The sequence below is a fragment of the Colletotrichum higginsianum genome, chromosome 10 (genome assembly GCF_001672515.1).
Source record: "Colletotrichum higginsianum IMI 349063 chromosome 10, whole genome shotgun sequence".
NCBI classification, from domain to species: domain Eukaryota; kingdom Fungi; phylum Ascomycota; class Sordariomycetes; order Glomerellales; family Glomerellaceae; genus Colletotrichum; species Colletotrichum higginsianum.
This window is the reverse complement of record NC_030962.1, coordinates 691144-704972: the sequence shown is the minus strand read 5'-3', so window position 1 is coordinate 704972 and position 13829 is coordinate 691144. Positions and strand designations below refer to the sequence as shown.

General features: G+C 51.2%; 3 protein-coding genes across 3 annotated transcripts; 1 reads left to right on the top strand and 2 right to left on the bottom strand.

Annotated features, from left to right (window-relative positions):
* Positions 1-2485: 2485 nt before the first annotated feature.
* On the top strand, positions 2486-4077 carry CH63R_13674 (Tap domain protein; the record flags this gene model as incomplete). Its single annotated transcript, XM_018308648.1, has 2 exons — positions 2486-3104; positions 3164-4077. The coding sequence occupies 2 exons, from the start codon at positions 2486-2488 to the stop codon at positions 4075-4077; spliced, it is 1533 nt and encodes a 510-aa protein (XP_018150966.1).
* Positions 4078-4610: 533 nt separating this feature from the next.
* On the bottom strand, positions 4611-5804 carry CH63R_13673 (Alpha beta hydrolase fold protein; the record flags this gene model as incomplete). Its single annotated transcript, XM_018308647.1, has 2 exons — positions 4611-5529; positions 5587-5804. The coding sequence occupies 2 exons, from the start codon at positions 5802-5804 to the stop codon at positions 4611-4613; spliced, it is 1137 nt and encodes a 378-aa protein (XP_018150965.1).
* Positions 5805-7221: 1417 nt separating this feature from the next.
* On the bottom strand, positions 7222-12727 carry CH63R_13672 (AAA family ATPase; the record flags this gene model as incomplete). Its single annotated transcript, XM_018308646.1, has 7 exons — positions 7222-8336; positions 8394-8549; positions 8612-8659; positions 8711-8770; positions 8833-9075; positions 9153-10457; positions 12580-12727. The coding sequence occupies 7 exons, from the start codon at positions 12725-12727 to the stop codon at positions 7222-7224; spliced, it is 3075 nt and encodes a 1024-aa protein (XP_018150964.1).
* Positions 12728-13829: the final 1102 nt, after the last annotated feature.

Below are 13829 nucleotides of genomic sequence, written 5' to 3'. Positions count from 1 at the left end.
TCCTTCAAGCAGGAACGCATCCAAGGCGTCCGCTTCGTCGGCGGAGAGAAAGTTGCCGGTCGTCGAGAGGAAGACCAGGGTCGTGTAGTCACTCAGGCTCCCGTTGGTGAAGATTGTGGAATCTTCCGTGGCCGCGACCGGCCACCCCTTTTCACCGGCGATGGAACTGAGGAGGCGGATGCCGTGGGGGATGCTTGAGGAAGCGGGGAGTGTCAATAGAATAACTTCAGCAAGGATGCTGGCGACTTGAAGTATCAGACTTGCCTCGCATGACGGTATCCTTCTGTCTTGGAAAAGATCAGGAGGCTAGGCGTAGACGCCGGAGCGGCTAGGGCGACTTGGCTGGCAGCGATGGCCACAGCGACAAGTGTGGTGCAAAACATTCTTACAATCCGGGATGACTTCAAACGACTTCGGAGACGTAAGAAGTCAAGAACTGACAGTCAAGTTCAGCTGGCCAGGAGAAGCCGGAGACCTAAGCCTAAATACTCTTGAGCATCTCTCGATAAACCATCTTCACCCCGCAGCCGTTCCCATGATACTGGAAGACCTCTAGCTAAGTCTCTAAACCACAGCCGCGGTCCAGCCGCCAAGGCCCAGAAAAAGGAATCCCTCCGATGGTCTTTCAACCCGCATTTGATCGTTGTCCTAACTCATCTGAGATCACAACATTTCACATAAATCTGTAGAGGACAAGTATGGCAAGTGTAACAGTTCGGCAGACAAGGAGAGCAGAAAGGGGAAGGTAGCAAGATCGTTGATAGTGTTCGGAAATCTGGTTCTTGGTGGTGGCCGGGAGGCGTGGTTCATGGTTGTCCTCGGTTTCGGTTTCTTTCAACTCTTTGCCCGTCCTAAGCCCGATTACAGAGTCGTGGCCAAGCAAGCGCGGCGATAGAACCTCTTCGGGATGACCGCACATCTGTCGATAAGCCCCGTAAGGCTACACCAATGTTGGACATCGATCACCGAGCCGGAAAACTTCCGAACGGGGGGGATCCAAATCAGAAGGTCGAAACGTCAAGTTGCCGAAGGATGGATGGATGGACCCGCGGCCCTGCCCGGCCCCGCTTGCCCAAGGCGTGCCGATCCGTCGAACTATCTGAGTTAGACTGCCGCGATCTGTAGAGATGATGATAAGAATGCAACCTCTGACGCGAGAAACTAGTCGCTTGGCGTGGGGATCTGGCAGCAGGATAGTGCCATGGACGAAGGCCTGACGTAGACCCCATCAATTCCTTGTCACTTGACCGCTTTCCAAGATGCCAAGTATTGCGTCGATGTCGAGACGGTGTTGTTTAGCTGTGTGAGGAGCCGTTGGCACAGGACCACCTGCAACGATGCAACCGGCTCGTGGACACCTGCGCTATGAAGTCTGAATGGGAATGCTTCCAGGCCATTGAAACCCAGATTGTCTATGATGTAGTAGGGAAAACTCGTCAAACGCCAAACCAACACACATTTTTTGTCGGTTCCACAACTCCGAGGCTTTGGACAGGCAGTAACTACTCGCTGCCGTGCTTGATATGTATGACGTTGCAACGAATCAAGTCACAACGCAAGAGTATGATGGTATGTGGTAAGTTTTACCCCTGGGTCAGGTATCCCGCAATAAGTGTGGCTGCACCTCTACAGGTTCGGCCTATCTGGTAGGGTAAGAAAATTGCATCCAACCATGGCTTGTGCTTCGGCTGTTTACCATGGAGTCTCCTTCGTGTTGGCGCGTTTGTTTTCCCGATTGGTCGGGAAAAGTAGGATCGCTGCGTTTAGAATCTGCCGGCGGTGCCTTATCCTTGTCGAGCTTTCTAAAAAAGAAAAGTTTAGGAAACATTGTCACAAAGCTTGACATGATTCCACGAGATCAGATAAACGTTGAAAGAAACTAAAACTGTCTGCTTATACCAGCCAATACCGAGGAAACCTCCCACTTGGTGAACGCGTGTCCATGGCTAAAGCTTGAGAAACCCGATTTTTACGAAGCTCGGGTTGGACAAGATTTGGTAATTATCATCCCGCCTCTTTCTCCGCTGTTCAACCCTTCTCCGTCATTTTTCAGGCAACTGGTTCCCCCCAATCGATTGGTTGGGTGAAATCATGCTTCTTGACAGGTAGAACAATGCCTGAAAACTCTATTCGTTCCCCTCAACTTCTCCATGTTTCAACTTGACCGCAGAGTCTCGCAGACTAGTCAGGGATGCGACACAAGCACGAGACACTCCTGTACCAAAGTTAGAAAGCCAAAAATGCGTTTGTTTTGTCTTTGCACGAGAACTGCCTTTCATTGACGACCTTGACTCAAATGTTGGCCTGGAAATGAGCTTTATCAACTGGATCAGATGAGCCTAGCTCCCGGTTCTTTAAGAGAATAACCGCAGCCTGCTTGCAATCCAACCCTTCCTCGGTCTTGGTCTTTTTGTCCATCTCTGGCGACGACGTGACGGTGATCCCTCCTGCTTTGAGTATTGTCGTTCGCGGAAATTGAATCGAAATGAAAGAGTCACCAGTCCTCCGCTTGGTCCTGAGCCTTGCGGCCTTCGTCATTCCCGTGGCGGCCGTCAAGATTCCTCAGCCCGTTGGACCAGTTCATCAAGATATTCAGGGACCCATAGTATGGACTGCTTGCCCCGGCGATATTCGACCGTTCAGAGGCAGCAACAACTCCTTGGCTCTTCAATGCACGAACTTCTCAGTTCCACTGAATCACAATGACCTCGGTGGCCCTCAAGTCCAACTAGGAATTGTGAAGCTGCCAGCTCAAGGCAAGCGCATCGGCAACCTTTTTGTGAATCCCGGCGGACCAGGGGGGGCAGCGTCGAGCATGCTTGTCGGGGTAGCCTCTAAGCGACTTTACATCAGCGATGCAGTCCGCCAAAACTTCGATATGATCGGCATGGACCCTCGGGGCGTTGGCTTGAGCACACCGCAGAGATGCGACACGAACCTGGCCAACCAGCCGAGTGAGTTCGATGCGACCACGCCCGAAGGCTTTCAGAAACTAGTTGACTACAACAAAGCTGTCGGCGAGTCTTGTCGAGCGTTGACGGGCCCCCTTTTCGATCACATGGACACCATCTCTGTGGCCAAAGACATGGAAGCTGTGCGCGTTGGTAAGTTGCTTCAACAGGTTGCGGTCTTCTCCTTTCCAGATGAGCTGACGTCTCTCCAGCTATTGGAAACGAGCCAATGAACTACTTCGGGGTGTCATATGGAACTCAACTGGGTGCCCAATTCGCTGCGTTATTCCCGGGCACGATACGTGCCATGGCACTTGACGGGATGCTGCAGCACACCGGGTCGTATGCGTCAAACATCATGACGCAGGCAACTTCCTTGGACGCGACTATACAGGAATTCTTCCGGTTCTGCGAAGCCAACGAAAAGAACTGTGGGGAGGATGGCCGGAATATCAGGCAGACCTGGGACAAGGCCCTCGAAGTTGCTGCCGCGGGAAATCTCAAGGCCGCCGAGTGTGACGGGACAATCAAGACCCGGTGCCTCCCGGTAGCCACCCCAAACAACATCATCGGCGCCGCCAGATCTACCTTGCAATTCTCGAAAGATCGCGGGAGTTTTGCGGAATCCCTTAAAAGTGCGGCTGCCGGCAACGGGTCTTCCTTCACCTCTCGTCTGCTATCCGGAGACGTCTTTTCAGACTCCCGGTCGTTGTCGATCACGACCGTGCAGTGTCAAGACGGGCACTTCCTCGCCGCAAAAGACCATTTCGAGGTGCAGCGGATAGCCGAGATGACCCGGACCTTCACGGGCACGCCGGGCATGGCGGAGTTTTGGCGCAGAGTCATCGACTGCACCGGCTACCCGGTCAACGTCACCAACCCGCGGGCGGCTCTGAGTATCAAGAACACGCAGAATCCGGTGCTGCTGGTCCACTCGAGGTTTGACCCCGCGACTAGCTTTGTATATGCGGCTGGTATGGCGGAGGAGTTTCAGGACGCAACGCTGGTTCTCAGAGACGGGTCGGGTCACACGAGCTATCTCTTGGAGGGCGACGCATCGCGCCTGGTGGATGATTACTTGATCAACTTGAAGATCCCGCCGCGGGGAACAGTGGTTCAGAGCTAAGACGTGTGGCGTCAGAGCAGAGATACGGTTGACTTTGTGCCACTTTTTGAAGAGGGCAAATGATGGTGGTTCCCGAGTTCTTTGGCTGCAAGCGTACTCAATGTGCTTTACTCTTTAGATTTTGTAAATGTTTTATTGAAAATATGCTTCATTGGCTTGTTGCTCCTACTGCGTGTGTTTCCCGAACGATATCTAGTGCAATTTGGAATAAAGCCAACCATATGGAAGCAGCTGTCATTCCACTAGACTATGACACAAGCGTGAAGTTAGAGACAGTCTACGACAAAATGCTTGGTCACTTTGGCAAGGCGCCCTAGCTCCCTTGCTGTTCTTGCAATTCTTATCAACACTAGGTTCTTTGTACACAATGAGACTATAGATGGAACATCGTTTATGGCTTCCTGACTATTGGAAAACGAACAGACAGAAATGGTATAGATGTGAAGACGAATCCGTCTCCCAGAAATATTTTCCTTGAAGCAAGTGGCTGCAGTGCCGTCGCACACCAACAACTCAACAATCGAAGCGCCACCTCAGGTTGCGACGACGGGAGGTGCTTGCAGAACCCATTCCCCGATGATTTTAATGGTCTTCTGCGTCTTGATCTCGGCGTCTTCGATGAGCACGGGATCGCGAACCATCCCAGACAGGTGCTGGTCAAATCCGTGGACGGTGTCGGGTACCAGAAGCCACCTGTAGAGACTCCCATCGGCGTTCGACACCTCGAAATGGAACCTTTCGTCATCAAAAATGAGCTCCCCCTTCCCCACAGTCTCCTGTTTCCCGACCACAGCGGGCGGCGGTGGACGATCCGCCAGCCGATGAATGAGCCTCTGGCCCTCGTGAGCGAGCATGTCAAGCTCGCAGGCGATGATGAAGACACGCTTCGGCAGCGCATCTTTTGTGGCGTAACACGGGCTCATGAGAGGATTGCGGGAGTTCTCTCCGAGGGTCTTGTAAGCCCAGTCAAACGTCGGGGCCATACCGAGCAGGTAGTCGACCTCCTTTGCGCGGAAGCCACCTAGTTCGGGCTTATACCGCCGCGACTGAGCCTTCATCTCTCCTGTAATGGAGAGGTCGATGGCAGGATACAACGGGACGATGCAAGTCAAGTGCTTCCTGACACTCTCAAGCTGTGCGATTGCAAGTGTCAAGTTGCCTCCCGCGGACCACCCAAGGAGAGCAACTCTAGTCCGATCCAAGGGGAGAGACTCGTCGTTCAAAGCGGCGAGGAAGAGTGCTTCGCAGTCGTGGATCGGCTTGGGGAACGGGTTGGCCGGAGCTTTGCCGTAGTTGAGTCCAATGACAATGGAGTGATGAACAGACGCGTACGTCTGATTCCAGTCGTCAGTGTCATTGGGAGTTCCGACCACAAACCCGCCGCCATGGATGGTGAAAAGGACTGGCAGCTGGTCTTTGGACGTTTTGTCATGGCATTTGGGAAAGAAGATCCTGAAAGAAAGCGTCAATCCCAGCGCCAGGGTGCGCAAACGGTCCGATAGGACTTACCTGACAGGGAGATACGGTCGGCACTCGTAAGTCTTCACGATCTCTGGCCGGTTCTCGGGCGGGACGATGTGTGCTTTGACATCGCGGACGAAAAGCGCGGGCTTAACCAAGAGATTTTGGATCGCAAAAGCCGTGGCGCCGTGCCTGACCTTTGACAGGAACGGCAGCTCTTGGACACGGTACGCGTCGTCCGTGGTGTTATTCTGATCTTCGGCCATTGCTGAGGGCGATGGCTGACTTGAGTTGAGTTGCTTGGATGCAGTATGCAGCGCTCGTGTGCCGCTGCTGCAGGTTGTTGCAGTGTAAAAGCGGGCGAGGGGTTGAGACGGGGATGCGGGAAGCGCTCGGTAGTTGTACTCATATGCACCTCGGTTTCGCAAACGGGCCCCCGCGGCAGGCTTCAAGCCGAGTACGAAACAAATACGAAACTATCCTTCACGGGCCGTACGATGGTAACTGTTGAAGACGTCATGTTTGAGACTCCTCGATGGAGAGAGGCGGGAGGTCTCGTTGAATGGAAACACTCATCTGGTTGTGTAGAGATTGGGGGCTTCCTAGAGCTGAGTCGCCGGCTGGGAGCTTTGTCGGTGCCATTCAGGCTCGGTTTTGGGCGGTTTGTTGGGTGACATCACGATACAACCCCTGTCGCTGGTTCCCTTCTCGTGATGCAGCTAGTGCTGTGCATTATTATGACAGGCGGTGTTGCACAGCCGAAATATTCGTACGCACGTGCTGACTTTTGATCCAATCGTCGCCAGATGGTTCATCATTGTCAATGCGAAGTTACGAGGTCTTTGCCTTGTAGACGGAGAAGTTGGGACCGTTTACAGCGTTGCAAGGTGACTTAATTCGAAATTTCGCGACGGCGGAAATGGATTTGCTGTCTACTTAGAGGAGAAAGAATTTAGAAACTTAGCCTTCTCGCCATTGGTTCATAGACAGCAATTGCGAAAAGGGACTCGACCTGTAAAAGTGGAACGGAGGGTCACGACAGAGGGAAAAGCTTCAGACAGGACAGGCGTTGTCGGTACATGCTTCAATAAAGGTCTCGATTGAAGTGTTTCAACTATCATTAAACAACTTTTTGTTACGAAACACTCAGGTGAATGTTGACTCCAGGTACACGGGATTTCTACCACAACAAATGGCAAACCCATACAGCATTAACTTGAAGTAGACCTGCCAGCGTGACACACATGTTCATCGATCTAAGTTAACATACGAGAGTTGATTAGTACCAGCACAATTTGCAAACAAAAACAGTAGAGTTACAGTTATGTTGCACTCTTAGTGTTCTACATATGCAACGCAGCATAGTTGATCTAATTCAGATGCCGTTGACAAGCGTGACCTGTTTGTATAAAGACTTCCTTGCGAATGACTTAGAGTGTAATATTTAGAAGCCTGACGCTGTCTTGTGGTAGAACAATCTCCATGTCCGAGTTCCATCACTCAAAGGCTAGGTTCGAAATGCATAAGTGCACAGTTGTATTGCGATATATTAAAATTGAAAGCAAGAGGATGACTCGACACAGAACAATGAATAAGGAAACCTTGTCATTATGAACCACTTCGAGTCCAATTTCCCTTCAATAAGCTCTCTTACATGATTTTCAGCCGTGGACTTACTTATTTCTAAACACCAGGCGGACGTTCTTGCTGCTGCTCGGGCCCCGGCCCATACATCCCAGATGTCCCAGATCCTCTGGACGGTGTCAAATGGCTTGGCAGTCCCTGGCGTGGTCCACCTGACAGATCATACGCATCTTGGACACTTCTGCTGGGCCATTGAGGATTGGATTGCTGCTGCGGAGCATACTGGCCCTGTTGGATGTCAAACTGTCCTTGTGATTCTCTGAAGGAATTGTCGGAGCTCACAGGACGCTGACTTCGACCAAATTCACCAGGAACCTGGGATTCTTGCATATGAGTTGGAAACGGAGTGCCACGAGAGGTCTGACTTGGAGGAGTGCTTGGGTATTGGGCTGATTGAGGTTGCGATGGGGCACCGAATGACTCGGGCCTTGGGTAGACCTGTGACTGATGATAGCCGTGCGGCGGCGTTTGGTAGTGCCCGGTCTGATGGTAGCCCCCTGTATGGTATGCCTGGTGTTGTTGGAACTGGGCGTTCTCCTGCGGCTGGTGCTCACTGGCGTAGAGAGGGGCCTTGGATTGCTGTGCGTAAGCAGCCTTTCTGTCAAGACGGCCGGCTCCGCCGACGCTCCCGACGAAATTATTGTTCTCGTCAACCAAGATGGCGCGGACCTTGCCCTCTTCGGCTTTTCTAGCCGCGGTGGTGCCGTAGACCATTTTCATGTAGTCGGTGAACTCGAGATACGCGTTGCGTACAGTCTTGAAGTGATCGACAGTGAGTTGGACAACGGCGTCCGGCTTGAGAATCTTCCTATGGCTGTTGCCCTGGGCCTCGAACTCAGCAAGCGCTAAAGCCGTCTGACAGGCGTTGCGGATCTGTCTACCGTTCCAACGCGCGTCGGGCTTGTCGATGAAGTGCTGAGAGGCAAAGGCGCCAATGCCCAGTTGGTCGATCACGATCTTCCTCTCCTTGCGCGCGAAGCGCTCGGCAATCATCTTCAGGTTGATCTCGAAGATCTGTAGGGTTTTGTCCCGGCTGAGGTCGGGATAGTACAGGCTCATGTGGATACGAGACGTGAACGCTTCATCAAAATCGCCGACGCGATTGGTCGTCAAGAAGAGAATTCCGGTGTAGTACTCGAGCACACGAAGGAAGACTAAAATATTGTCAAAACATGTATGTAAAGCTTGTCTAGGGAGAAGTAGTTGCTCACCTGCCACAAGTCCGTTTCTCTTGAAATCTTCTCTGGTCCTCTCTGCAAGAAAGACATCGGCCTCATCGAGCAACAGGATACAATCCCATCGATTTGCGAGAGCGAAGTTTTTCTCGAGAGCATGTTCGACTTCTTTCGCAGTGGTGCCTAAGTCGCCTGGAAGATGGTTGGTTTAAGTTGGTGAAATCGTCTCCGGTACAGGCTTTTTCATCACTTACCACATGTGATTTGGAACAGTGGCTTGCCGAAAAGCTCTGCTGCCCCCTCTTTTATTGGTCAGCATTGATAGTATCCTGGAACCAGATGGAGTTTCTCACCTGCAGTCGATGTCTTTCCCACCCCGGGTGCTCCGTGAAGCAATAATATCAAGCCTTTGCCTAAGGTCGTCGCGTCTCAGTCAAAGAGTTTGAAGTAGAGAGAAGTGCTATCGGTCACTTACCTTTCCCTCGAACTGCGTCGTATTGATCATTCGGATCCCCCTTAGACTCTTTGTCCCTGAAATGCTGGGCAATCAACAACTCGATCATGGACCTATGCCCCTCCTCCAAAACGAGGCGGTCAAAAGCTGCGGCAGATCCAGTGCTGCTGTCCTCTTGCGTGTGGCTTGCATCATGTTTGTTGTCAGGGACCGAGCTCAAGGTTCGCAATTGTATCTCAGAGAGAAAAGCCAAATCCAACTGAGCTGCGATGTTCCAGTATGGATGTTAAGTAAGTGAGGCTTGCTACGTTGTTCGTATGATCAGTGAAGAGATGACTCACCGAATTTTCGATTGCGAAGCAGAAACCCAATGACTCTGTAGGATAATATCAGTAGATCGCTATCCGGAAGGAGAAACTTGTCGTGACTTGCACGTGTCTGGAGCTCCTCTAGTGTCTGCGGGAGAATGAGAACCGATGCGGGATCTTGACCACCTGGTTTGGGTAGCAGGCTGTTGATGTACTCCATTCCTCGTCTCAGGTCGATTGCCGTATCATCGTAAACTTTTTCAACAAAGCAGCAATCGGCCTGACAAGGTCTTTCTTCAGCATAATCGTCCAGCTTAAGATTGAGCAAGGATCTGATCCGCGGTTGTTCAGAGGGCAGGTCCGGATCCTCTTCAATGGAGAAGGCAGCCTCGAAATCCACAACAACTTGCCCCTCGATTTCTTCGCGAGTGTCCAAAGTTGGGCCAGCGTAGTACATATGCTTCTTCTTGATGGCTTCAAGAAAATTCTTGCCCCGATTGATAAGCTTTTGTCTGAAGCGGGTGGCCGGTTGAAGATTGGACGGCGTGTCCCGCTCAGCATCGTCAAGCCCATCTCTAAGTGTGGGCAAAAGTCGTAATGGGAAGACTTCGAAGGAGGTAATCTCTCGTTGCCCCTCGAATGATTTGATGTCGAATGTTTCTGCTACTGGTCCGAACACCTTGCCATCAAAGTCGATGTACACGCATGTGATGCGGAAATTGGGTCTTGGTCTCTTCTTGTTCTCATCATCAACGTCGACGTGGACACCCGGACGACCGCCCCATTTTTCGAAAGCCGACACCATACGGTGCTTTGTGCTTGTGACATGAACAACACGGTAAGCTTGTTTCCTATCGCTTCGGATGACCTCAATACCTGGCGAGAAAAGATGCCACAAGTCGGAGAAAAAGACATTGCTGCAGTGATCTGCCTTCAGGTATTCTCGCCTATGCAGAACTTGAGATCGCAAAGTCTTGAGGAAAAAGGCGAGTTCTTTCGAGGCTCTTGGGGACTGCAACACAGCGTCGAGGGCTTCTGGTTCAGAATCGCTGTTGTCGTCACTGTTTTCGTCGCCGCTGTCGTCCCCACCGCCGTTGTTCTCAGTCGTTTGTTCGGCGTGATTATCGGGTTTGGCATAGCCCTCGATACTATCTCTACTCGTGGTTATGGGCGAGCCCAGATTGGTGCTTTGGTCGCTTGGAATTAGAGTCTTGTCTCCCTTGGCTGCTGGCTGGCCTTTCAGCAAGCTCGTTTCAGTGTTGTCTCCCAAGTTCTCTTCAACATCGTTCTTTTCCAAGCTCAAAACAGAGCCAAGTGACTGTGCCTGTTCGTCTGTGTCTGTCGGAAAACCCTTTGCTTCGTCCTCCAAAGCCTTGCACCAATTTTCCAAGCCTTCCTCGCAGTAAACAAGTGCCTTGAAAGGGCGAGTGAAGACTGTGGGTAAGTCAGACTACCCACTTTTCGGCACCCCCCCCATTTCGGCACCCCAAAAATGCCTCAAATGCCTCATCACCAGAACATACCCCTCAACTTTCAACATCAACAACATTTTCTATACTTATGCGAATAACCTCATTTTTTCCTCAGAGCTTCTTTTCGACCTTATGGGCCAGTATACCGAAGATGAAGTCAATCAGGCCCTTGACGCAATAACCAACGGCATGCCCATTAAGAGGGCTGGTCAGGTGTATGGCATCCCAAGATCAACACTTCAGTATCGGATTAAGGGCACTCAACCAAGGTCAATTGCCTTTTCTGACCTGCAGAGACTTTCTGTTAGTCAGGAGGCTAAACTGGCTGAATGGGTTCGCATTCAGCATGCCCTTGGTGTTGCCCCAACCCATCTGCAAGTGAGGCTATTCGCAGAAAGGATCCTCCATGCCATGGGGGATACAGAGCCTATAGGAAAAGGCTGGATCCAAGCCTTCTTGAAGAGGAATCCATCAGTCAAGGTCCAGAGAAGTCGCCCTATCGATTCTAGGCGTGTTAATGGGGCATCTACTGAGGTCATCAGGGACTGGTTCAAACTACTCGCCATACCAGAGATCACCAGCATCAAACCAGCTAATAGATACAACATGGATGAGACTGGTATCCTTGAGGGCCAGGGATCTAATGGGCTGGTGCTGGGCATGTCTGAGACGAAGTCTGTACGTAAGAAACAGCCTGGATCAAGGGCATGGGTATCCATCATCGAATGCATCTCTGCCCTGGGCCATGTTCTGAATCCCCTCGTTATCTATAAGGGCAAGGCAGTCCAGCAGCAGTGGTTTCCTCTAGACCTTGGCCCTTATGAAGGATGGCAATTCACTGCAACGGAGAATGGATGGACTTCAGATGCCACTGCAGTTGAATGGCTGCAGAAGGTCTTCATCCCTCAGACTCTTCCTCAGGGCAAGGAGGTCAGGCTGCTGATCATGGATGGACATGGGAGTCATACAACGACTGACTTTATGTGGTTATGCTATATAAACAACATCCATCTATTGTTCTTACCGCCACATACCTCCCATGTCCTCCAGCCACTTGATCAGTCAGTCTTCAGCCCTGTCAAGGCAGCCTATAGGAAGGAGCTTGGATACCTTGGTCAGTGGAATGATTCAACTGTTGTAGGCAAGAGGAACTTTATAGGCTGTTATCAGAAGGCTCGTACTGCAGGTATGACGATGCAGAACATTAGAAGTGGTTGGAAATGGACAGGGTTATGGCCTGTCTCTATGGCGAAGCCTCTGATGAGCTCCCTACTGCTCCCATCAACACCAGCAGCATCAGGATCATCTGATCAGGTCAGCAAAGGGCAGTCTGGAGGCAAGGAAGCTGAAGGATGGGTATCTGCGTCATCTGCAGTGGCATGGTCGACGCCAAGGAAGATGAAGGATCTAGCTGGGCAGTTGAAGCTATTCACAGAGCTGGAGAATGATGCCTTTACTCAACGCCTTCTATTCAGGAAGGTAAAAAAAGGCTTCAGCGAGCAGGCATATGAGCTGGCAAATACCCAGCAGAAACTGGAGCTTCTGCAGGCCCAAGTCACCAATACTGCAGTAAGGAAAAGAAGGGCAGTCCAGCTGGATCCTAACACTAAGTTCGCCAACATCAAAGACATCCAGCAGGCGCAACTTAAGGCTGGGGAAAAAGAGGATGATGCAGCCGAATCCAGCGACTCTGAATACCCTAGTGAAGCTGAAAGCTGTATTGTTGTTGCATCTAGAAGAAGTCAATGATTAATTGAAGTCGACGAGTATGATGGGAATAGCTTCATTTTTGGGGTGCCGAAATGGGGGGGGTGCCGAAAAGTGGGTAGTCTGACTTACGGCATCCTCTGCTAACTTAACATGAGACTCTGTGGATCGAAGAATCTTGTCAAGAATGGTGAAGACGACATCAGAATAGATTCGGATTCGCTCAGGTAATTGCGACTTTTTGGAAGCAGACAGTGTCTGATGGCCTGTTTTCCGCGCACGCCGTTCCAGTAAGCCGATCCAGGTCCCTTCGAACCCCTCGTTGTCCCGAACCGTGGGATCACCGGTGAGAATGTGAAGATAGCACCCCTTGTACTTGCGGGACCGACCCAGTCTCTGAAACTCGTCCCAGGCGACGTCCACAGTCATACATACCGATTGTTCAGAACTCGAATCTTGAGGATCACTGTTGTGTCTTCCAGCCTGTTCCTTCGCATCGGTCTGAAGTTCGACTTTTTGCCGTCTACGTTTGTCTGTCTCTTCTGCCAAATACAGACGGTCCATCTCCCACTCGAAAGTCTTGCGCAAGCGGTCGCGTCGATTTCCGAAATCAATCGTGTAGTCGAATTCATCCTTGGCAGCGTCCCCAGTCCCCAGTCGTTCTTCGCTTTGACATTGGTGGGCGGGATTGAAGGGATCAGGACGATCGTAAGTTGAGGGATAGTCAATGCTCCAATGGAAATTCCATGGTCCCCATCTAGGTAGATCGTAGTTAAGTTCTCTTTCCATTTCTGGATCGTAGTTTCCGATCTTGTTCTCCCACTCCTTTCTGTGAGTGTACAGACATTTCTCCATTCGCCGGTATTGCTTTATGGCGTCAAGTTGGGCTTGGGACGATGAGGCCTGCTGCGGACTTGAAGTCTTGGATGTGTTTCGGTCTTCGAGTTCCTGTATCTTTGCTTTCAACGCATGAAGCTCTGCAGCAACGCTCAGAGCGTTCGCGGAAGGGGACTGTCGGCTTTGTTCAGGTAACTCATCAGAGTATCCCTGGCCAAAACGCTGATCTCTCGGCGAATCATCTGCCGTAGATACCGGGGGACTCAACAAGGCCTCCTTCCCCGAACCCAATTCAGGGGGCTTGGATGGCTCCATTACTGGACCAGAGTCATTCGATGCCATGTGGATGGAAGAGGATATTGGGTCCAAAGCAAAAGGTCGGGCACAAATGCCTTGGACAGTAATGATGAACGTGGCTGTGGGAACAAGGATGCTTGGATGAGAGGCAAAGTTGTCAAAGTTTGGGTAACAACGAAAAAAAGTGGTCAAAATGCCGAGAGAAAATGCTTTGAAGATTTGAAGAGTCGAGTGAGCAAACTCAATTGTGAAGTAGGCAGCAGAGCAAAGTTTCAGAGGAAGTCGTGCCGCGGAAGGAAGTGTGTTGCTTATCTTGAACCAATAATACTGACATGAAAAACATCAAGACATTGTCGCCGAGAGGTTTCCCAGGCAAATCAATCCGAAAAATTACCTC